Raw genomic sequence first — 26,408 nt, forward strand, 5'->3', positions numbered from 1 at the left:
AGTCTGGTGAACACAAGTTAGGAAAGGATTTGATGACTTTGTGGTTTGATGGTTTCAGAAGGTCACCTGCGGTACCACCTGTCCAGGTTGGTAAATCAAACCCTGCATATAGACTAAACAATAACTAAAGCTACTTCCCTCCAATATAACTTTCCCAAAACAAGGACGGCCCTCTATCTGCCCTGTAGTTGGCTCAACGTGTTAGATCTATGAAAGGAGAGGATAGTAGTAGTAAGTGTGATTCAGACATGAGCTCCGTGAGGACAATAGGCCTGATATATTACCAAATAATATTTTAGGATGACAAAAACACCAACAAGTCACCGAACACAAGCACACCTAGAGATGTCATATATTTCCAAAACTGACTGAGCATATCATGAGCAAAAGGTTTTTCTATTGGCCTCATAGGTTAATGGATGTCATTTGTCCATTTTCCATGCGTCAAAAGTTGAAATAAGTTGAACTTTTGACAGCTAGACAGATGCATAGAGCACTCTTCATGCATTTCATCCTTCTCTGCATGCTTTCTCCTCATCAAATTACATCTCCTTCCACTGAATCACCAGCACTCAATCGATAGGAAACACTCGAAGTGACACTGTCCTTCACTTGTGCTCGAAGCAGTTAAAAAAAGGACAAAGATCTTATCCCATTGTACTCTTGGTAACTTAAACACAATGAAGTGTTCAAAACCACACTAAGCTGCAATTTCAACATCACCTAACAAATGTCCTCTGACATAAAAAAAAGATAGAGGAATACAGGAAGCTAGATTGGTGATGAGACTTAATTGTCTTTTTATAATTTGTGTTTGTGGCTGATTACTGTAAATGACTATGGGGTGTGTATTTCATCCACAAATATTAGCAGCATTGTGGATCGACTCGCAGGTCCTCACACTTTAAGACTGAATCACGCAAGGTTACATTTTTAAAGCATAGCGTGAACAGCTCCGATGATGGACATTTGAGCCGTACTGCTTGAAAGCCTTGTGTTTCTCGATAGGCTGGGTTTCAGTACAGTCAGGGTTAGGAGGGTGAAAGATGACCCTCTCCAACACATACATAGTATACATTTTCATTCTAGATCTGTATTAGTGTTTTTATACCGTTGAGCAGTAGGAGGAGGAAAACCCACAGATAAAAAAAGTGACAGCTCTTAGAGTACATATCATGGTCAGAAATGTTTTTTTTTTTGTTCATATGGTGCATAAAACATAAGTTAGTGTTCAAAGGTACATATAGCTTTCATCCATAGAAGTAAAGAAGCATACCTGCGTTTAAGTGGCACTCCTTGATCTGGTACTGCAGCTCGTTCTCATTGGGGATGTCTTTCCAGGTTGCCAGGAACACCTGTCGCTCTGAGGCAGATGAAGATGGGGGGGGGGAATAAGAGTGAAACCTGAACCTAGCGGGGATCTACAAAGGTCCTTGTGTTGGTATAAAATAAACTCTTCAAACTCTTTGGTGATAATGACTCTACTGCTATGGTAATGAGCTGAATATTGAGTGTTTGAGAGTGTTGCTTCCAGACACACGTACCCATTTTACCGTCCTCCACAAAGAAAATGTTGAGTGGGATAAGCCCGCTGAAGTAGAAAACATCAATGTTGTTCTTCACAGCCACCTGTGGACAAAAGACAACGTCAACACAACGTTAATATGACATCCGTCAGTGCCATGCACTAGAGGTGGCTGATTTGGACATATAGAATTCCAATAAGTCCTCAAACACTTCTGAGCACTTAGGAGCATGAGAAAGATGAGGCAGACAACTGTAAATATAGAATTGCTCTAAATAAGATAAAGTACTCTTGAAATGTCCATGCACTGTCTGTCATGGCTAGACAGAAGTTAGACTGGAGAGGTGTCTATTTGTGAATGTGGGTGGCGAGGGCTTAAAGCTGAGTGTGTGGTCTGTTGGACTCTGCAACTAATGCAGTATACAGCCCTCAAGGGCACTCTGAGCTCTCTCTGAACTTGATTAATATTTCTGGCTTCATGGAGTGACCCTCCGGCAGGCAGTCCTGTCCTTATTCTGTTCACGAATAGACATTATCAGATGTATTTGACAGGAACACTGTGTGAAAGTTGCGCAATGCTAAGCACCGAGGACACACACACAGAGAGAGACATAAATACAAAACACACAAACCTCATCTAGTATGACGGAGTTGTCGATTCCGTGAAAAAACTTTCCCCCATTAGCTCACAACGCAACTCGCATCGTGACACAACATGGAATTAGAGCTCCGTCAGAAAATCAATTAATCCACAAAAGGACAATCGTCTCCACCTACACATCTGAACCAAACTGACGTCCTGTCTGGGCTTAAAAAAATCCCCATGATAAAACACCCAAGCTCATTACAGAGGCCTTTTGATTTGTTTAGTGTCACATGATCGGAGTCATAGACATACTAATAAAGTATATCAAAACACAAGACGCATCACAATGGGGAGTGTGGGAGAGGTGTCGGAATCACATGGTAAATATCCCTAGGCTGTGTTGTGATTAAGTACCAAAGCTGCCAATAACTATTATCTTTGTTAGTACTTAGAAGTCTTCATTACAACTTAGGGTCTCTGAGGTAATTATTAGAATGAACACTGAGGTGAATCAGGGTCAGTAGTGTTGAATGGTCGGATTGGTAGATATTTATAGTCATTATTATCAATTACTCAATCTGCTGTTTTCTTATAGAATGGCCTAAGGACAAATGTGATTGACAAAATGTGTCACTACAGGCGCCAAACATTTTATTTATTTAACTAGGCAAGTCAGTTAAGAACAAATTCTTATTTTCAATGACGGCCTACCGGCCAAACCCTAACGACGCTGTGCAAATTGTGCACCGCCTTTATGGGACTCCCAATCACGGCCGGTTGTGATACAGCCTGGAAGCGAATCAGGGTCTGTAGTGACGCCTCTAGCACTGAGAACCTGCGCCACTCGGGAGCCCCATGAGCAAGTCTTCTGAAAAAAAGGACACAAGAGGTTGAATTTTCACTATTGAATATCATTCTGCATTTATGAGTAAGTAGATACTATATGAGCAGTGTTCATTTGAGCAGTGAGTGGATCCAACCCAGATGAACAGCTGTGGTGTGGTGAGCTCAAACACTCTAACGGTGGTCTGCTTACCACCGGGCCTTCAGAGACAGATATTTTCCTGCGCACACACACACACACACACACAATACCCATGCCGGGAAGGCAAGAACAGAAAAGGAGGAATCATTATAGGATGGAGGCTAGCCTGGGATATAGGCACAAAGAAAGTAGCTGTCTCAGCTGGAGAGCCCCGTAAAGTAGTGCTATTTTGGCTGAATGGTTTCCAGTGCATCTCTCTCAGCCACTGAACAGTGAAAATGAGACGACTGGAACTAATAAAGTCTGCTGATGGATGGGCTGCTTTCCAGGATAGCTGAGTAGCTGTTATATATTGCCATTATATAGGCCTACGTGCTCTTATGCATATTACCAAAGAATATACAGAGCTTTAAAAAAGGGCTATGTATTCAATTTCTGAGAATGGATTTACAGAAAGCTATTCCAGTGAATTGCCATACCTCCATAAAAATGTGAGCTTATGAAATGAGAGTTTGACGCAAGACAGAAGCACCCAATTCTGTAGATTATAGTTTGATAAACAGCATTTAGAATCCTGCTTTCTCTGGGGACTTAATACCTAGTTTTACATACACTTCAACGAGGCTGTAAAAAGACAGGCTCAAAAGCATATAAACAAATGTCATACATTGAGGATATCTTGAAGTTTGAAATTAATTTCTATTATAAAAAGCATATAGCTTGTTTTTTTGTTTTCCATTGTAATAGGTCTCAGGCTTGAAAGAGGAGTTTGCACACCGTACGTTGTTCCAGGAGGGAAAAAACTACAGTACCACTCATTCAAGACTTTCTTTATTGTTACTATTTTATACATTGTAGAATAGTGAAAACATCAAAACTATAAATAAAAATACACATATGGAATCATGTAGTAACCAAAAAAGTGATAAACAAAACAAAATATATTTCACATTTTAGATTCTAGATTCTTCAAAGTAGACACCATTTGCCTTGACAGCTTTGCACACTCTTGGCATTCTCTCAACCAGCTTTACCTGGAATGCTTTTCCAACAGTCTTGACGGAGTTCCCATATATGCTGAACACTTGTTGGCTGCTTTTCCTTCACTCTGCGGTCCAACTCATCCCAAACCATCTCAATTGGGTTGACTTCGGGTGATTGTGGAGGCCAGGTCCTTTGATGCAGCACACCATCACTCTATTTCTTGGTCAGATAGCCCTTACACAGCCTGGAGGTGTGTTGGGTCATTGTCCTGTTGAAAGACAAATGATAGTCCCACTAAGCGCAAACCAGATGGGATGGCGTATCGCTGCAGAATGCTGTGGTAGCTATGCTGGTTAAGTGTGCCTTGAATTCTAAATAAATCACAGACAGTGTCACCAAAAAAGCAGACTCACACAATCACGCCTCCTCCATTCTTCACGTTGGGAACCACACGTGGAGATCATCTGTTCACCTACTCTGCATCTTACAAAGACACGGTGGTTGGACCCAAAAATCTCAAATTTGGACTCATCAGACCAAAGGACAGATTTACACCGGACTAATGTCCATTGCTCGTGTTTCTTAGCCCAACCAAGTCTCTTATTATTATTGGTGTCCTTTAGTAGTGGTTTATTTGCAGCAATTTGACCATGAAGGCCTGAATCACGCAGTCTCCTCAGAACAGTTGATGTTGAGATGTGTCTGTTACTTGAACTCTGTGAAGCATTTATTTGGGCAGCAATTTCTGAGGCTGGTAACTCTAATGAAGTAACTCTGGGTCTTCCTTTCCTCTCGCGGTCCTCAAGAGAGCCAGTTTCATCATAAAGATTGATGGTTTTTGCGACTGCACTTGAAGAAACTTTCAAAGTTCTTGAAATGTTCCGAATTGACTGACCTTCATGACTTAAAGTAATGATGAACTGCATTTCCCTTTGCTTATTTGAGCTGTTCTTGCCATAATATGGACTTGGTCCTTTACCAAATAGGGATATATTCTGTATACCACCCCTACCTTATCACAACACAACCAATCAAAGAAATTGATCAGGAAATTCCACAAATTAACTTTTAACAAGACACACCTGTTAAATGACATGTATTCCAGTTGACTACCTCATGAAGCTGGTTGAGAGAATGCCAAGCGTATCCAAACCTGCCATCAAGGCAAAGGGTGGCTACTTTGAAGAATCTCAAATATAAAATATATTTTGATTTGTTTAACACTTTTTGGTTACTGCATGATTCCATGTGTGTGGTTTCATAGTTTGATGTCTTCACTACGATTCTACAATGTAGAAAATAGTCAAATAAAGAAAAACCCTTGAATGAGTAGGTGTGTCCAAACTTTTGACTGGTACAGTATATTTGAAAAAGAAACTCAGGCACACTGGCATTGCTGGAGTTTCTTCTTTAAACAAGCTTCAGGCAAAAAGTAGGGTGCTTAACCTGACAGGCTTTGATTACTGCGTCAACAGGAACATTAAAATACATGAGAAAGACCAAAGATCATGGGCCTCGTTTCCCAGAACGTTGGTAGCGTTAAAGATCATCGTTAGAACCTTTTTACAATCTATCTTTAGTAGCCAAGGTGTTTCCCAGAACCTTTGTTAGTAACGTGGTAGGAAAGATGCATTGTTAAAAACATTCATAAGCCTAAGTTCCATCGTTATCGGGAAATCGAGCCCGGAAGGTGCCGGAAGAAATGGCAGCAGTTTTACGGACGCCCAACCAATTGTGCTATTATTTGGGGTTTTTTCGCGTTATTTGTAACTTATTTTGTACATAATGTTTCTGCAACTGTATCTTACGGCAGAAAAGAGCTTCTGGATATCAGGACAGCGATCACTCACCTCGGATTAGACAAAGATTTTTTCAACAACAAGCAAGACTCGCATGATATTCTCCAAACACCCGGCAGGGCCGACATCCCAGTTATTCGCAAAAGGAAGCGACGCAGGTACAGAGGACGAGAGCCGGATGCCTCTACACCAGGCGGTGTCAGAGGAAGGCCCTAAAAATTGTCAAAGACCCCAGCCACCCCAGTCATAGACTGTTCTCTCTACTACCGCATGGCAAGCAGTACCGGAGTGCCAAATCTAGGACAAAAAGGCTTCTCAACAGTTTTTACCCCCAAGCCATAAGACTCCTGAACAGGTAACCAAATGGTTACCCGGAATATTTGCATTATGTGCCACGCCCCAACCCCTCTTTTACGCTGCTACTCTCTGTTTATCATATATGCATAGTCACTTTAACTATACATTCATGTACATACTACCTCAATTGGCCTGACCAACCAGTGCTCCCGCACATTGGCTAACCGGGCTATCTGCATTGTGTCCCACCACCCGCCCAACGCCTCTTTTTACGCTACTGCTACTCTCTCAGTTCATCATACATGCATAGTCCCTTTAACCATACCTACATGTACATACTACCTCAATAAGCCTGACTAACCGGTGTCTGTATATAGCCTTGCTACTGTTATTTTCAAATGTCTTTTTACTGTTGTTTTATTTCTTTACTTACACACACACACACACCATTTTTCCGCACTATTGGTTAGAGCCTGTAAGTAAGCATTTCATTGTAAGGTCTACACCTGTTGTATTCGGGGCACGTGACAAATAAACTTTGATTTGGGCTGCCTATATGCCTTACACTTATCTTCTGTATTGACAGCTGCCTTCAAAAAGGCCTTGCAACAAAAACTTAAAACAATAAAAAGTATTTTGGATCCTTTTCTTTTGTCCAAGCCTTCTTCTTTCTCTCTTTTATCTCTTCTTCTTTCTCTCTTTTTTTATGAGAAGCTAAGCATTCAGGTGAAACTCTGGGTTTATTCGGGATCAAAAGGGGGCTTAAGTGGGGGTGGCGTGGCAATGAGCGCAGGCAACATTTTCAGGCCCAGCTTGGCAGTGTATAGATTCTTTTGCATTTTAAGCCAATTACCTGCAATTCTACACATTTCTCCAGAGCTGAGAGAAATTTTTGCAGTTTTAAAGCAAATTTCCTGCAATTTTACGCATTTTGACACACAGCCGAGAGAAAACTTTGCAGCTTTATACACATTTTGTGCAATTCTACATATTCTGCAACGGAGTGGAGAGAAAACTTAGTAGTTTTAAAGCTAGATTAGTTTCCTGAAATTCTATGCATTTTGCCATTGCTAATACGGTGTTCTTGTGTTCAAACATAATAACAAAATGAATACTGCTAAATTCATTGTTTTTGGAATTTTCAATTCTCCCTGACTGTCAGTGGTGTGTCCAGAACATTTTGAATGGGGTGGCCAAGGTGGGGCACAGACACAATTTAGGGGGAGAATAACATTGTGAACCTTAATCGATGCAGGGTGGATTTTTTTCAATATAATTATGATGGTTCAATGCATTAAATGCTTCAGCTTAGGTTTGGTACATTTCCCTGTTCAAATAAAACATAAATCAATTCCAAAAGTCTTGTTAGTGTTTGCATTCAAGGTCAGGATTTTATATAAGGGTATTAGCATACAGCAGTAACTTCATTTGAAAGTGCCACCCCGAGTGATAATTATACAGTGACACTCGGGGGTGTCTATTTTTTTAACCGCACCTTTTATGTGTGCATGTGCTTTTTATGGGCTTTAGAGTAAAGACATGTCATTTAACTGTAAAAATGTATTACCTTTAAATGTGTTTTGAACACAACTAGTCATGATGTTTTCATCTGAGTGTCAGATACCTGCGCACATTCGTCCATTAAAAAATAAGTCCAGCATCCGAACAGTACACTGTGCACCCGCCATTTGAATGGAAAGGGGCATCTACACTGAAATCTAATTTCAACATGTAAAGTGTTGTCCATGAGCTGAAATAAAAGATCCCAGAAATGTTCCATTTGCAGAAGAAGCTTATTTTGTGCACAAATTTTTCTACATCTCTGTTAGTGAGCATTTCTCCTTTGCCCAGATAATCCATCCACCTGACACAGTGTGGCATATCAAGAAGCTGATTAAAAAGCATGATCATTACACAGGTGCACCTTGTGCTGGGGACAATACAAGGCCACTCTAAAATGTGCAGTTTTGTCACACAACCCATGTTGCAAGGATCTGAACACAATTTGTGGTAGCTGAAAATGTCAAAGTTCTTCCATGGCCTGCATACACACCAGACATGTCACCCATTGAGCATGTTTGGAATTCTCTGGATCAACGTGTATAACAGCGTTTTCCAGTTCCCGCCAATATCCTACATTTACAATTTACCTCGACTAAACTGTACCCCCCGCATATTGATTCGGTACCGGTACCCCCTGTATATAGCCTTATTATTGTTAATTTATTCTGTTACTTAAAAAAAAAATGACTTTTTAATTTAGTTTATTTAGTAAATACTTTCTTAAAACTGCATTGTTGGTTAAGGTTAAGTAAGCATTTCACGGTAAGGTGTTGTATTCGGCGCATGTGACAAATACAATTTGATATCCAGCAACTTTGCACAGCCATTGAAGAGGAGTAGGACGACAATCAACAGCTTGTTTTACTCTATGTGAAGGAGATGTGTTGTGCCGCATGAGGCAAATGGTTTTCTGATCCACGCCCCTTCCGTTTTTTTTAAGGTATCTGTGACCAACAGCTACATATTTGTATTCCCAGTCAAGTGAAATCCATAGATTAGGGACTAATACATTTATTTCAATTGACTGATTTCCTTATATGAAATGTAACTTAGTAAAATCTTTGAAATTGTTACCTGTTGCATTTATATTTTTGTTCAGTGTATTACAAACACCATAAGTGTAATGACATTCAACCTACAAAGTGGTGTGTATTCATGGATGCCAAGGGAAACCAGGATTCCCTCCAAAATGTTAATGAAACTAAAAATAAACGTATAAAATGATTTCTCATACGTGTCAATCAGTGTTTCTTCATTTTCCTTAAAATTGCAAGAGGCTGAATATATTTCACCAGAGAAAGCATCCGAATGAGGTAAACAGCGCCCCTCTGTCTTAGTATCTATAGCCCATGTATCTGATGCTGTCTGGCCAAAAATAATATGACATGCAATAGGGGGCAGTGACCCAATTTGGACTATTTGGATTCATTTTTTAACACCTTTAACTGCCATGTCCTGCAATTTAGATCAAGAAATACTCAATTATGGTGTGGTGCTTGGCCTAAAATGATAAGAAATAAAGTTTCACAAATATATATATATTTAAAGAGCGCCCTTACTTTCTTTGGGGAGAACCGTGCACATGGGCCACAGATACAATATAGAGTGGCTCCATTTCACATGGTGAAGATATTAATTACACTTAGGATATTGTTCAATACACCCAGTCACTACAAAGATACAGGTGTCCTTGTTAACTCAGTTGCAGGAGAGGTAAAAACAGCTCAGGGATTTTACCTTGAGGCCAATGGTGACTTTAAAACAGTTAGAGTCTGTGATAGGAGAAAACTGAGGATGGATCAACTCCATAATACTAACCTAATTGACAGAGTGAAAAGAAGGAAGCCTGTACAGAAAAAATATTCCAAAACATCCTGCTTGCAACAAGGCACTAATATAATACTGCAAGAAAATGTGGCAAAGCAATTCACTTTTTGTCCTGAGTACAAAGTGTTGTGTTGGATTTGACCAAACATAACACATTATGCAGTACCACTCTCCATATTTTCAAGCTTAGTGGTGGCTGCATCATGTTTTGGGTATGCTTGTAATCGTTAAGGACTGGGGAGTTTTTCAGGATAAAAAAAATGTGCGGAATAAAGCTAAGCACAGGCAAAATCCTAGAGGAAAATTTGGTTCAGTCTGCTTTCCACCAGACACTGGGAGATGAGTTCACCTTTCAACAGGACAATAACCTAAAACTCTGGAGTTGCTTACAAAGAAAACAGTGAATGTTCCTGAGTGGCAGAGTTACAGTTTTAACTTTAATCTACTTGAAAATATATGGAAAGACTTGAAAATGGTTGTCTAGCAATTATCAACAACCAACTTGACAGAGCTTAAATCATTTTGAAAAGAATAATGGGCAAATGTTGCACAATCCAGGTGTGGAAATCTCTTAGAGACTTACACAGAAAGACTCACAGCTGGTATCGCTGCCAAGGGTACTTCTACAAAGTATTGACTCAGGTGTAAATCCTTATATAAATACATTTGCTAAAAAATCGTGTATTGTGTGTAGATGGGTGAAAAAAAAATGTAATCCATTTTGAATTCAGGCTGTAACACAACAAAATGTGGAATAAGTCAAGGGGAACGACTACTTTCTGAAATAAATGTAAATGTAATCCGAAAAAACGCTTTGGCGGCGCGCTCAAGGATTAAAATGGCAGAAAAATCCCTGAGAGTGAATAATCATGATATCTTTTGTAGACCAGGTAGGCTGCTCTTGCCTAGCATGCATTACGTAACCAGAAAATACATGTAGGAGTTTACCTGTAGGTTGTTCAGTGGGTCCATCTTCATGACTGGCCCAATGGTGTTGAGAGGCAGGGAAACTTCGATACTCTGGCTGGGCATCAGTGGAGTGTGGATGGGCAGAGGGGTGGTGGGGATCACTCCAAAACTAGACAACATAAATTGCATAACAGGGTCTTAAGTGCTTCAGGTGACTGGAGCTAAATACACTACATGAGAAAAAGTATGGACACCTGCTGGTCGAACATCTCATTCAAAAATCATGGGCATTAATATGGAGTTGGTATATGGAGTTTGCTGCTATAACAGCCTCCATTCTTCTGGGATTGCTTTCCACTAGATGCTAGAATATTGCTGCAAGGTCTTGCTTCCATTCAGCCACAAAAGCATTAGTGAGGTCGGCACTGATGTTGGGCGATTAGGCCTGCAGTCGGCGTTAAGATTCTTCCCGAAGGTGTTTGATGGGGTTGAGGTCAGGGCACTGTGCAGGCCAGTCAAGTTCCTTCATACCGATCTTAACTAACCATTTTTATTTAAAATTTATTATTTTTTTTTTTTAATCCTCTTTTCTCCCCAATTTTCGTGGTATCCAATCGCTAGTAATTACTATCTTGTCTCATCGCTACAACTCCCGTACGGGCTCGGGAGAGACGAAGGTCGAAAGTCATGCGTCCTCCGAAGCACAACCCAACCAAGCCGCACTGCTTCTTTAACACAGCGCGCCTCCAACCCGGAAGCCAGCCGCACCAATGTGTCGGAGGAAACACCGTGCACCTGGCCCCCTTGGTTAGCGCGCACTGCGCCCAGCCCGCCACAGGAGTCGCTGGAGCGCGATGAGACAAGGAAATCCCTACCGGCCAAACCCTCCCCCACCCGGACGACGCTAGCCCAATTGTGCGTCGCCCCACGGACCTCCTGGTCGCGGCCGGCTGCGACAGAGCCTGGGGGCGAACCCAGAGACTCTGGTGGCGCAGTTAGCACTGCGATGCAGTGCTCTAGACCACTGCGCCACCCGGGAGGCCTAACTAACCATTTCTGTATGGACCTCACTTTGTGAACAGGAGTATTGTCATGTTGAAACAGGAAAGGGCCTTCCCCAAATGGTTGCCACAAAGTTGGAAGCACAGAATGGTCTAGAATGTCATTGTATGCTGTAGAATTAAGATTTCCCTTCACTGGAACTAAGGGGCCTAGCACGAACCATGAAAAACAGGCCCAGACCATTATTCCTCCTCCACCAAACTTTACAGTTGGCATTATGCATTGGGGCAGGTAGCGTTCTCCTTGCATCAGCCAAACCCAGATTCATCCGTGGGACTGCCAGATGGTGAAGCGTGATTCATCACTCCAGAGAACGCGTTTCCACTGCTCTAGAGTCCAAAGGCGGCGAGCTTTACACAACTCCAGCCGACGCTTTGCATTGTGATCCATGGCTGCTCGGCCATGGAAACCCATTTCATCTCGCTCCCGACGAACAGTTCCTTGTGCTGATGTTGCTTCCAAAAGACGTTTGGAACTCGGTAGTGAGTGTTGCAACAGAGGACAGACGATTTACAACGTGCTAAGTCTTTCAGCTGTCCCATTCTGTGAGCTTGTGTGGCCTACCACTTTCAGTTTTCGATTTCACAATAACAGCACTTACACTTGACCTGAGCAGCGCTAACAGGGCAGAAATTTGACGAACTGACTTGTTGGAATGGTAGCATTCTATGACGGTGCCACATTGAAAGTTTGAGCTCTTCAGAAAGGCCATTCTACTGCCAACGTTTGTCTATGGAGATTGCATGGCCTTGTCAACAATGGGTGTGGCTGAAATAGCTGAAGTGGGAAGTTCAATTGAAGTGGGAAGTTTACATACACCTTAGCCAAATACATTTAAACTCAAGTTTTCACAATTCCTGACATTTAATCCTAGTAAGAATTCCCTGTTTTAGGTCAGTTAGGTTCACCACTTTATTTTAAGAATGTGAAATGTCAGAATAATAGTAGAGAGAATTTATTTATTTGAGCTTTCATTTCTTTCATCACATTCCCAGTGGGTCAGAAGTTTACATATACTCAATTAGTATTTGGTAGCATTGCCTTTAAATTGTTTAACGTCGGTCAAACGGGTCGGGTAGCCTTCCACAAGCTTCCCACAATAAGTTGGGTGAATTTTGGCCCATTCCTCCTGACAGAGCTGGTGTAACTGAGTCAGGATTGTAGCCCTCCTTGCTCGCACACGCTTTTTCAGTTCTGCCCACACATTTTCTATGGGATTGGTGTCAGGGCTTTGTAGTGGCCACTCGAATACCTTGACTTTGTAGTCCTTAAGCCATTTTGCCACAACTTTGGAAGTATGCTTGGGGTCATTGTCCATTTGGAAGACCCATTTGCGACCAAGCTTAAACTTCCTGACTGATGTCTTGAGATGTTGCTTCAATATATCCACATCATTTTCCTTCCTCAAAGAGCAATCTATTTTGTGAAGTGCACGAGTTCCTTCTGCAGCAAAGCACCCACACAACATGATGCTGCCACTCCCGTGCTTCACGGTTGGGATGGTGTTCTTCGGCTTACAAGCCTCCCCCTTTATCCTCCAAACATAACGATCGTCATTATGGCCAAACAGTTCTATTTTTGTTTCATCAGACCAGAGGATATTTCTCCAAAAAGTGCAATCTTTGTCCTCATGTGCAGTTGCAAACTGTAGTCTGGCTTTTTTATGGCGGTTTTGGAGCAGTGGCTTCTTCCTTGCTGAGCGGCCTTTCAGGTTATGTCGATATAGGACTCGTTTTACTGTGGATATAGATACTTTTGTACCCGTTTCCTCCAGCATCTTCACAATGTCCTTTGCTGTTGTTCTGGGATTGATTTGCACTTCACGCACCAAAGTATGCTCATCTCTAGGAGACAGAACGCGTCTCATTCCTGAGCGGTATGACGGCTGCATGGTCCCATGGTGTTTGTACTTGCGTAGTATTGTTTGTACAGATGAACGTGGTACCTTCAGGCATTTGGAAATTGCTCCCAAGGATGAACTAGACTTGTGGAGGTCTACAATTTTTTTTTTGAGGTCTTGGCTGATTTCTTTTGATTTTCCCATGATGTCGAGCAAAGTTTGAAGGTAGGCACAGGTACACCTCCAATTGATTCCAATGATGTCAATTAGCCTATCAGAAGCTTCTAAATCTATGACATCATTTCTGGAATTTTCCAAGCTGTTTAAAGGCACAGTCAATTTAGTGTATGTAAACTTCTGACCCACTGGAATTGTGATACAGTGAATTATAAGTGAAATAATCTGTCTGTAAACAATTGTTGGAAAAATGACTTACCGACTCCTAACCGACTTGCCAAAACTGTAGTTTGTTAACAAGACATTTGTGGAGTGGTTGAAAAACGAGTTTGAATGACTCCAGACCGCACTGTGACTAAGGGCACAATAGCAAGAGATGGCATATAGGATTTGATACCAGTCGCACCCTCTCTCACCTGTTCTTGTTGAACTGGATTGCAAAGTCGGTCATGTGCTGCAGGGCCTTGTTGGTGAAGGTCATGTCCATATACATTTGGCCCTGTCGGCGGGAGAATGTGCCTGAGATCTCTAGCCCTTTAGCTTTCACTGCAGGCAGCCATATCTGGGGGAAGAGATAGACAGGAAATAAAGAAATATGAACATGCAAACTGCTTCACCAATACCTGGGAGCAGAGAGAGCACACAGGTAATTTGAAAATGGCAACCCGAGTCATACAGGATTTGCACAACAAGTGCTGAACTACGTGTCTGTGCTGTGTAGCCCACTCATTGTATTGAGTCAGACACAAAGGGAGATGGAGAATGGAACCTGTAAATTAAGTGGATACCTTGGACAGGATGCTATGTCCTGCTGCTACATAGCAACATGTACCAATCAACAGCACACATAACACAGCGAGGACTTTGTGAGCCTCTTCTGCATGACTCAACTGTATGATATATCTAAATTAACCATTTTGAACAGGAATCTAGGGTGGAGCCTGTTGATGCCAACATGGACTTAACACACCCCTCCTTCTGCCCCTGCCAAACAACGTCATAACTATATTTATGCCCTGTCCTACATGAAGAGTGACTTTGAGGCAGGGCTCAAGGTTCTGATTCAGAGGGGTTGGGTTAAATGTGGAAGACACATTTCAGTTGAAGGCATTCAGTCGTACAACTGACTAGGTATCCCCCTTTCCCCTTTCTGCATGCATTTCTCTGCTTGCTAGGTCCTAATGAGTTAGCATTCTGATCAGCTTTATCTGAGCTTTATTCTCTACCCTTGCTGGTGTGCTAACTCAGCAATGAAAATCTACTTTATCCCAACATAGTGCTAACATTAAGCTCTGGATAGCATTAGCATTGAACATCAACATAAGCATCGAGCTGTGGGTACTCACAGACTTTGGGGTGACATAGCCTCCTGTGGTGATGGCCATGCCTGTGGAGAGCTCAAACAGGTCGTTGAGGCCACTGCTGAGCACTGCAGGAGTGGGCGATGGGGCGAATGTGTTGGGAACTGAGGAGGGGATAAAGTTCTGTCCCACCTGAGTCACACACACATGCACACACAAAAAAAACATACAGGACATCAGCACAACTATGAATCCAGAATGTACCTCATCGACGGTTCTCTAGCAACCTTCGATGAAGAGACAGGTTCCAAACTCATTTTTGTTGTCAAGTGCTCAGAGTGGGTTTCAAATAACAAATGGTGGCACCTTCTAATTATTTATTTTTAAAGACAATGTCATGATCGACAAATGTGATTTCGTACATTCACTAAAGCTGAAATCCTGACACGAGAAATACATTCTCCAATGCTCTGATTTGCAGAGGTCGAAACTAGTTTGTATATCTTCAGTCAGAATTTCGGCCTATGATTTCGCAATTTGAGCAATCCTCCACTGGAATACATGATTTCCCCCACCCCCCATCAGTGGCAAGCAAGGTCAAAAGGTGAGGCGTGAGTGTGCAGGGAAAAAAATGTTTGTCCAGCTTTGAACTGTGTGGCAGTGAAGTTTTGACCCCAGCTAGAACCTCTAAGAGCATGCAGCATGCAGATGGAGAAACGGAAGGGCTCACTTACTGCTGGACTTCCCCCAACACCTCCTCCCAGGTCTCCCCCCAACTACAGGTGAGAGAAGAGAGGACCCATATCCAGCACCCGCATCCAAACAACAGATAGACAGAGAGAGAGAGTTAGAGATAGAGGTACTTAGCAATAGCAACCCATCCCCAACCCCCCCAAAAGCAAAATAACCCATATACCGCCTAGAAAATGGCAAAGGTTATTATGAAGATAGTCAATTTGACAGAGTGAAATGGTTACCAGGAAGAAGCGTCAGTCAGTCAGGAGACCAGAAAACCTTGCCAAAACATGAACATTGAGATGGAAGAATAGCTCATTGCGAAATTCATTCGATACACGTATTTGAGAATTCACAAAAAATGATAGTATAATAGCTTTAAATGTATTGGGCTCCTTTCATCTCTCCAGTTGAATTTTTACAGGGGTGTAAGGGGAAGGGGATAAAGTAATTACAGAAATCAAGTCTAGGTCTACACAAAAGATTCAAAGACGCATCCTCATTAGAATCTCTAAAAGCATTTTGTATTTGAGATGCAAAATATCCATCTCAGAGGCTGGATGACAAAATGTCATTATGTATGTAACAATAACCATTGTGATATTCAGGACAAAACTTCCTTTGAGACCTGGCACTCTTAGTTAAATGCATTGTGACTGTGAGAAGTGCAAAGTCACCTTGACAGCCACTTAATGAGACTGGAATAACATAAAACAATTTTATAGCCTAAGACCCAGCAAGGCACAAATCACATGCTCGTATTTGGCTGTTAAAAGGCAGATAGAAAAGCATTGGCGCAAGCAACGTTAGAAGCAATGTTCAAGACATCTTGAGGATATTTGACCTTGGGGAATATAAATGTATGAAATTATTTTACTTTCAAACATACAGTGCCTTCAGAAAGTATTCATACCCTTATTCCACATTGTGTTACTGCCTGAATTCAAAATGAATTACATTTTTTCCCTCTCAACCATCTACACACAATACCCCACAATAACAAAGTGAAAACATGTTTTTTGAATTTTTTGCTAAACTATTGAAAATTTAAAACATATCTTATTTACGTAAGTATTCACACCCCTGAGTAAATACATCTTTGGCAGCGATTACAGCTGTGAGTCTTTCTGGGTAAGTCTATAAGAGCTCTGCACACTTGGATTGTACAATATTTGCCAATTATTCTTTTTTAAATTCTTCAAGTTCTGTCAAGTTGGTTGTTGATCATTACGAGAGAGTCATTTTCAAATCTTGCCATAGATTTTCAAGCCGATTTAAGTCAAAACTGTAACTAGGCCCCTCAGAAACTGTCAATGTCGTCTTGGTATGCAACTCCAGTGTATATTTGGCCTTGTGTTTTAGGTTATTGTCCTGCTGAAAGGTGAATGTATCGCACAGGGTAGAGAGATAAGGTACTCATTCAAAAATAATGTTACATTATTATACGCTATTATTGTACACAGAGTCCATGCAACTTATTATGTGACTTGTTAAACACATTTTTACTCCTGAACTTATTTAGGCTTGTCATAACAAAGGGGTTGAATACTTACTGACTCAAGACATTTCAGCCTTTCATTTGAAATTAATTTGTAATAAAAAATTGAAAACATAATACAACTGACATTATGGGCTATTGTGTGTAGGACGGTGACAAAAAATATATATAAATTTAATACATTTTTTATTCACAATCTAAAACAACAAAATGTGGAAAGAGTCAAGAGGTTTGAATACTTTCTGAAGGCACTGTATATCCATCATTGTAATGAAGTGTAATCAATTAGCTGTCTTTTAATGTTAGAACCCAACATTTCTTTTTTTATTTTACCTTTATTTAAAACTAGGTAAGTCATTTAAGAAGAAATTCTTATTTACAATGATGGCCTCCCCCGGCCAAACCCGGACAACCCTGGGCCAATTGTGCGCCGCCCTTTGGGACTCCCAATCACGGCCGGATGCGATTCAGCCTGGATTCGAACAAGGGACTGTAGTGACGCCTCTTGCAGAAGCAGTGCCTTAGACCGCTGTGCCACTTGTGTACCACAGGTCGATAATGCTTAGGTTTGACAAACTTTGATAGAACTGTTTGATAGTGTTTACCACAAGATATACCTAGTTTTGCGAGCTTGCACAAAAGTGCATTGTATTCAGCCCTCCCTTGACGAAGTGGTGTATTTTGAAGGTGAATCACTCAGAACAAAATGGCTGAATGCTGTGGCCTTTTCACAGTGTTTTGTTAAGAGACTGCTGGGAGTCTGTCAACTATGCCGAATTAACCCTTACTTCCTCACATGCGAAGGGGAACTGGCAGACTAGTCAATATTTTCTCACTTCACCCTCACACTGAATTATTTCTTCTTCTAGCATATGAATATTCTTGATATTTACACAGGGTTGAAGTACCAGCTTTTGACCAGCGGCAAGAGATGCAAGTCACAAAGTTGGAGAAGTCTTAAAGTGTGAGGGAAGTGTCTGGAAATACTGCCAAGTTTTATACTGACGATACAAGGGCCATTTAGGAATGCATACAGAATATAAATAGGACATTCCATTTACATACCGCTGGAGAGGGAAGTTTCAGGCTCTTCAATAATAAAACCTTAATGGGGCAGTTAACGGTCACATTATATTTCTATTGGGAGACAGACATAGAGTCCTTCGCAATTTCAGCGGGTGTTCAAAATTCCATCCATATAGATGAGTGAATGAGAGTCTTCCATGAAAAGCCTGACCCAATATGTCATTCAGTTTTAGAGGGGTCTGCTATTGGCAGGTTTAAGAGAAGAACCCAGTCTATTTGCATTGAAAAATGGCTAGCACACGGAGCTAGCCTGACAGCTTGTCAGGTTAACTTGGCTCGGCCTCCTCATCTAGAAGGTCAACTTTAATATTCAGTTTTGGGGCGCTGACTCAGCCCTTTCTATTGCATTAATCATTCCCAGATTTTGCCCTTCTGATGACAGCAGGTCATTGTCTATCTGGTCTGGCGATGCAGCCTCAAACCTCTAGCAACACTGTCTCTCTGCAGGGTGTCTGGGAGCATGTTCCAAGCTATGGGACATTGATTCTAGTTCTATGCGATTCTATTTCTATGGGCATTGGGCAAGTAGACTTAAAAGGCAGGGTGCTTTACCTGGCATAATCCCAACCCTTGCTTGGATGGTGTGAATTGAAAAGTTTACACTGTTAAGACAGTGGACAAAGGCAATGTCCTGTGAAGTGGCTCATATGTTAAATCAACTGGCTGAGCTCCTTTTACAGTGGCCCAGAAAGCTGTAATACGGAATGACATGAGGATGAACAGGTTAGTTATCTGGTGCATTACACTGAAAATTGTACACCATCTCTTTAAAAATGTGAAGTTTATGATGATGACGTGCAAGCGAGCTGCCATTAATTCATTGCTATGCAATGATCATTGATCTCCCAAAGAAGCTTTTACTTTCTTTATTTGCCCTCTAAGGTTTGGATATACTGGTTAAGTTAGCTAGCTAGCCAATGAGGTAACATGACCGAACAAATGTAAACAAATGGTTAATGACGCGCAAGTAGTTTCTGTGGTGGAAAGAGTACCCAATTGTCCTACTTGAGTAAAGTAAAGATACCTTAAAAGAAAATGACTCAAGTAAAAGTCACTCAGTAAAATACTACTTGAGTAAAAGTCCAAAGTATTTGGTTTTAAATTTACTTAAGTATCAAAAGTAAATGTAATCACTAAAATATACTTAAATATCAAAAGTAAAGTATAAATAATTTCAAATTCCTTATATTAAGCAAACCAGATGGCACAATTATCTAGATTTTTAAATTAACGGATAGCCAGGGGCACACTTCAACACTCAGACGTCAATTACAAACGAAGCATTTGTGTTTAGTGAGTCTGCCAGATCAGAGGCAGTAGGGAAGACCGGGGATGTTCTCTTGATAAGTGTGTGATGAATTAGACAGCTAAGCATTCAAAATGTAAGTAGTACTTTTGGGTGTCAGGGAAAATGTAAGGAGTAAAAAGTACATTATTTTGTTTAGGAATGTAGTGGAGTATAAGTAAAAGTTGTAAAAAATATAAAGTACAGATACCCCAAAAAACAACTTAAGTAGTACTTTCAAGTACTTTTACTTAAGTACTTTACACCACTGAGCAGTTTTAAAACTGCCCACGACATGATTTATGAATGTAAAATGCGGTCCGGTGATCCCCTATAGGAAGATAAATGTTGCGCCTGTAATATGGGTCAGATCTTTTGACTTGGTTGCGCTAGAAGCAAGCCGTTTTCGCTGTAGTAATGGTGCAACCATGACGCTACTGACTCACCTTTTTCTCTAGGGCAATCAGAAGCCTTTTCATTAGAACAATTATCTTCTCCCAAAATAAAACTCCTGGTCGCACTTTAGAGCCCTTCTCAAGGGTCCAAGTAGAAATATCTAAAGCCATGATGACTCTCGAGTCTCTCACTAACAAAGTCCTCCTAGGTTCAGGTGTGAACAGGAGCCTAGGCAGTTCCCTGATACCATTCTACTTCCCCAACGAGGGCAGCCTGCCATTCCCCAGAAGTGCCCAAAAGTGGGATCCTAAATCCAATTACTTCAGAATATCGGAATCTTACTCACTCTCCCAGTTTCTGAAGGTGGATGACAACCGGGTAGTAAATACACAGAGGAAACGATTAGAGCGGAAATGAAAGACTAAAAAGTAGCTTCCTCATCAATCTACACACAATACCCCATAATGACAAAGCGGAAATAGTTTTTTTTAATGTTTGCAAATGCTTTAAAAATAAAAAAAACAGAAATACCTTATTTACACAAGAATTCAGATCCTTTGCTATGAGACTCAATTGAGCTCAGGTGCATCCTGTTTCCATTGATCATCGTTGAGATGTTTCTACAACTTGATTGGAGTCCACCTATGGTAAATTCAATTGATTGGACATGATTTGGAAAGGCACACACCTGTCTATATAAGGTCCTACTGCTGACAGTGCATGTCAGAGCAAAAACCAAGGCATGAGGTCTAAGGAATTGTCAGTAGAGCTCCGAGACAGGATTGTGTCGAGGCACAGATCTGGGGAAGGATACCAAAACATGTCTGCAGCATTGAAGGTCCCCAAGAACACTGTGGCCTCCATCATTCTTAAATGGAAGAAGTTTGGAACTACCAAGACTCTTCCTAGAGCTGGCCGCCCGGCCAAACTGAACAAATCGGGGGAGAAGGGCCTTGGTCAGGGAGGTGATCAAGAACCAGATGGTCACTGATAGAGCTCTAGAGTTCCTCTGTGAAGATGTGAGAACGTTCCAAGACAACCATCTCTACAACACACCACTAATCAGGCCTTTATGGTAGAGTGGCCAAACGGAAGCCACTCCTCAGTAAAAGGCACATGACAGCCCGCTTGGAGTTTGCCAAAAGGCACTTAAAGGAATTTCAGACCATGAGAAACAAGATTGGTGTGATGAAAACGAGTCAAAATGAAAGACTACAAATTTTACATTGCAATACAATTTCTGGAGGAGTATTTCCACATAATCTCTTGCTGGTGATTTAAAAATGGTATATTTTGAGGAACAAGCCCAGAGGAGAATTCAGTCCAGACTGTAAACAGACTGCAGTCAAATGTCATATTAAATTATCATCAAAGGCTATAACAACGTTAAATCTTGATCGCCCAACATTAAGCTTAGGCCTGCTTTTTATTTTACTAATATATAGCAAATAAAACTAGCATTGCTCTCTGTGTTCAATCTGGAGGAGCCACAATATCAGTAGTATTGGAACCCAGACTGCGAGAAGGTCAGGGTACCCTTAGAATTTATCAGTGCTAAACTCTAACTACCGACTGAGGGCTGTTTCAGTTCACAGCTCTTTGCCTTCCACTAAAACCCATATCGATTCCATTAATTGGTCGAATGTGCTTAGAGTAAGTAGGCCTGCAGAATGCCTGGTTATAATTGGTAAGAAAGTAGCTTTCACTCCCCACTGTAATTACTCAGCAGATCTGTTTAAACATTCTGTGTAGCAGCACAACGGTAAGATGTCCTCGATTGGACTCTCTGACTTGGATTGGAGTCACTGTAGTATTAATGACCGCCCAATTAGTCCCTGCAAAAACCAAGCCATGAGGTTTAAGGAATTGTCCGTAGAGCTCCGAGACAGGATTGTGTCGAGGCACAGATCTGGGGAAGGGTACCAAAAAATGTCTGCATCATTGAAAGTCCCCAAGAACACAGTGGCTTCCATCATTCTTAAATGGAAGAAGTTTGGAACTACCGAGGCTCTTCCTAGAGCTGGCCGCCCGGCCAAACTGAGCAATAGGGGGAGAGGGGCCTTGGTCGGGGAGGTGACCAAGAACCCGATGGTCACTGATAGAGCTCTAGAGTTCCTCTGTGAAGATGTGAGAACGTTCCAAGACAACCATCTCTACAACACACAACTAATCAGGCCTTTATGGTAGAGTGGCCAGACGGAAGCCACTCCTCAGTAAAAGGCACATGACAGCCCGCTTGGAGTTGAAACCAAGATTGAACTCTTTGGCCTGAAAGCCAAGCGTCACGTCTGGAGGAAACATGGCACCATCCCTACGGTGAAGCATGGTGATGGCAGCATCATGCTGTGGGGATGTTTTTCAACAGCAGGGACTGGGAGACTAGTCAGGATTGAGAGAATGACAAACGGTGCAAAGTACAGAGAGATCCTTGATGAAAACCTGCTCCAGAGCGCTCAGGACCTCAGACTGGGGCGAAGGTTCACCTTCCAACAGGACAACAACCCTATGCACACAGCCAAGACAACTCAGGAGCGGCTTCGGGACAAGTATCTGAATGTCCTTGAGTGGCCCAGCAAGGGCCCGGACCTGATAGAAAATCTCTGGAAAGACCTGAAAATAGCTGTGCAGACACTCTCCCCATCCAACCTGACAGCTTAAAATTATCTGCAGAGAAGAATGGGAGAAACTTCCCAAATACAGGTGTGCCAAGCTTGTAGCGTCATACCCAAGAAGACTCGAGGCTGTAATCGCTGCCAAAGTTACTTCAACAAAGTACTAAGTAAAGGGTCTGCATACTTATGGAAATGTGATGTTTCCATTTTTCATTTTAAGAAATTAGCAAAAATGTCTAAAAACCTGTTTTTGCTTTGCCATTACTGGGTATTGTGTGCAGATTAAGGAGGGGGGGGGGATGATTTAATCCATTTTAGAATAGGGCTGTAATGTAACAAAATGTGGAAAAAGTCAAGGAGTTTGAATACTTTCCAAATGCACTGTATCATTAAAAAGTTATTATTACTGTCTGTCGAGAAAGCCTCCCTAAAACATAAGATAAATAAATAGAGCTTCCCAAAAAGCTGCTGCTCATATCATGTGCTAAGCACGGACTATAATGGTTATCCAGATGAGCAGCCACAAAACAACAAGACCTATGAGCAAATGAGACTTCATTATCACATTGTTACACTAGAGATTCAAATGTGCTGTGTATAGCTAGCTAACTAGGACGTTTTAGATGCAACACTGAAATGTTCATTAGTATGCACCATCTTGTCAAACAAAATAACTCATCTGCATGAAGACTAAAACAATCTTGACAGTGCAATAATATTAGCAGCATACAACCTGATAAGACGCTATCACTATCCACCGTCCACCATTAGGACCAAACTTTGGGGTCCTGTGTGTGTGCCAGAGCCACCATGGCGTGCCAAGCCTCCGCCTCGTGTCTCTTCTGTATTGAGATGTTAGAGTGAAGCCACATCGTGACATCCCTGGCCTGCATGCCTCTCTGTACTAGTGTCTGGCAGATCAATCAGGGACAGGGAGGCAGGCTTCTCACAGACAGAGTGTCTCTCTGTTGCCGCAGCCCAGCATACATCACCCTTGATGTGTCAGCCAGAATGTGCAAACACTATTTGAACTGTTGATGCATACAGTATAATAAGAGATGAATCGATAAGCCAATATGTTTAATGTGGATATGATGATAACATAGCTATCCTGATAATGTAATAAACTTAACTTCCAAATTTAGCAGATACTTAATCAAAAAGCTAATCAGAGTTACCTTGCACCATACATGAAGATACTAAATCAGTCATACAGTGCTGTGAAAAAATATTTACCCTCGTTCTAATTTCTTCTACTTTTGCATATTTTTTTATACTGAATGTTATCAGATCTTCCACTAAAACCTAATATTAGATAAAGGGAACCTGAGTGAACATACAGTTGAAGTCGGAAGTTTACATACACTTAGGTTGGAGTCATTAAACACATTTTTCAACCACTCCAAAAATTCCTTGTGAACAAACTATAGTTTGGGCAAGTCGGTTAGGACATCAACTTTATGCATGACATGCATGCATTTATGCATGCATGACAAGACATAGTCATTTTTCCAACAATTGTTTACAGACAGATTATTTCACTTATAATTCACTATCACAATTCCAGTGGGTCAGAAGTTTACATACACTAAGTTGACTGTGCCTTTAAATCGGAGGGCATGTTGTCCGGTCCTCTGGCAGTCTCTATGGGGGTACCACAGGGTTCAATTCTCGGGCCGACTCTTTTCTCTGTATACATCAATGATGTTGCTCTTGCTGCGGGCGATTCCCTGATCCACCTCTACGCAGACGACACCATTCTGTATACTTCCGGCCCTTCCCTGGACACTGTGCTATCTAACCTCCAAACGAGCTTCAATGCCATACAACACTCCTTCCGTGGCCTCCAACTGCTCTTAAATGCTAGTAAAACCAAATGCATGCTTTTCAACCGTATGCTGCCTGCACCCGCACGCCCGACTAGCAACACCACCCTGGACGGTTCCGACCTAGAATATGTGGACATCTATAAGTACCTAGGTGTCTGGCTAGACTGCAAACTCTCCTTCCAGACTCATATCAAACATCTCCAATCCAAAATCAAATCTAGAGTCGGCTTTCTATTCCGGAACAAAGCCTCCTTCACTCACGCCGCCAAACTTACCCTAGTAAAACTGACTATCCTACCGATCCTCGACTTCGGCGATGTCATCTACAAAATAGCTTCCAATACTCTACTCAGCAAACTGGATGCAGTTTATCACAGTGCCATCCGTTTTGTTACTAAAGCACCTTATACGACCCACCACTGCGACCTGTATGCCCTAGTCGGCTGGCCCTCGCTACATGTTCGTCGTCAGACCCACTGGCTCCAGGTCATCTACAAGGCTATGGTAGGTAAAGTGCCGCCTTATCTCAGTTCACTGGTCACGATGGCTACACCCACCCGTAGCACGCGCTCCAGCAGGTGTATCTCACTGATCATCCCTAAAGCCAAAACCTCATTTGGACGCCTTTCCTTCCAGTTCTCTGCTGCCTGCGACTGGAACGAATTGCAAAAATCTCTGAAGTTGGAGACTTTTATCTCCCTCAACAACTTTAAAAATCTGCTATCCGAGCAGCTAACCGATCGCTGCAGCTGTACATAGTCCATCTGTAAACTACCCACCCAATTTACCTACCTCACCCCCATACTGCTTTTATTTATTTACTTTTCTGCTCTTTTGCACACCAGTATCTCTTCTTGCACATGATCATCTGATGATTTATCACTCCAGTGTTAATCTGCTAAATTGTAATTATTCGATTTATTGCCTACCTCATGCCTTTTGCACACATTGTATATAGATTCTCTTTTTCCTACCATGTTATTGACTTGTTTATTGTTTACTCCATGTGTAACTCTGTGTTGTTGTCTGTTCACACTGCTATGCTTTATCTTGGCCAGGTCGCAGTTGCAAATGAGAACTTGTTCTCAACTAGCCTACCTGGTTAAATAAAGGTGAAAAAAATTTAAAAAAATAAAAACAGCTTGGAAAATTCCAGAAAATGCTTTAAAGCTTCTGATAGGCTAATTTACATAATTTGAGTCAATTGGAGGTGTACCTGTGGATGTATTTCAAGGCCTACCTTCAAACTCAGTGCTTCTTTGCTTCACATCATGGGAAAATCAAAAGAAGTCAGCCAAGACCTCAGAAACATTTTTGTAGACCTCCACAAGTCTGGTTCATCCTTGGGAGCAATTTCCAAACGCCTGAAGGTACCACGTTCATCTGTACAAACAATAGTACGCAAGTATAAATACCATGGGACCACGGAGCCGTCATACCGCTCAGGAATGAGACGCGTCCTGTCTCCTAGAGATGAATGTACTTTGGTGCGAAAAGTGCAAATCAATCCCAGAACAACAGCAAAGGACGTTGTGAAGATGCTGGAGAAAACAGGTACAAAAGTATCTATATCCACAGTAAAACGAGTCCTATATCGACATAACCTGAAAGGCCACTCAACAAGGAAGAAGCCACTGCTCCAAAACTACCAAAAAAAGCCAGACTACGGTTTGCAACTGCACATGGGGACAAAGATCGTACTTTTTGGAGAAATGTCCTCTGGTCTGATGAAACAAAAATAGAATTGTTTGGCCATAATGACCATCGTTATGTTTGGAGAAAAAAGGGGGAGGCTTGCAAACCGAAGAACATCCCAACCGTGAAGCACGGGGGTGGCAGCATCATGTTGTGGGGGTGCTTTGCTGCAGGAGGGACTGGTGCACTTCACAAAAGAGATGGCATCATGAAGCAGGAAAATTATGTGGATATATTGAACCAACATCAAGACATCAGTCAGGAAGTTAAAGCTTGGTCGCAAATGGGTCTTCCAAACGGACAATGACCCCAAGCTAAATGGCTTAAGGACAACAAAGTCAAGGTATTGGTGTGGCAATCACAAAGCCCTGACCTCAACCCTATAGAACATTTGAGGGCAGAACTGAAAAAGCTTGT

General features: G+C 41.7%; 1 protein-coding gene across 2 annotated transcripts in view; it reads right to left on the reverse strand.

The window, feature by feature from the left end:
* LOC129818508 (AP-2 complex subunit beta) overlaps positions 1–26,408 on the reverse strand; it is a 75,444-nt gene that overhangs the window by 26,512 nt on the left and 22,524 nt on the right. The window contains exons 15-20 of one of the 2 annotated variants that reach the window (XM_055874469.1): positions 15,590–15,631; positions 14,901–15,047; positions 13,971–14,116; positions 10,515–10,644; positions 1,545–1,629; positions 1,277–1,363 (exon numbers count right to left, since the gene is read on the reverse strand). In XM_055874469.1, coding sequence (XP_055730444.1) covers positions 1,277–1,363; positions 1,545–1,629; positions 10,515–10,644; positions 13,971–14,116; positions 14,901–15,047; positions 15,590–15,631 — 637 coding nt within the window. The remainder of the gene's footprint in view (positions 1–1,276; positions 1,364–1,544; positions 1,630–10,514; positions 10,645–13,970; positions 14,117–14,900; positions 15,048–15,589; positions 15,632–26,408) is intronic. The other variant, XM_055874477.1, reaches the window with a different exon arrangement.

This window comes from Salvelinus fontinalis, chromosome 2, assembly GCF_029448725.1.
Source record: "Salvelinus fontinalis isolate EN_2023a chromosome 2, ASM2944872v1, whole genome shotgun sequence".
Lineage (NCBI taxonomy): Eukaryota > Metazoa > Chordata > Actinopteri > Salmoniformes > Salmonidae > Salvelinus > Salvelinus fontinalis.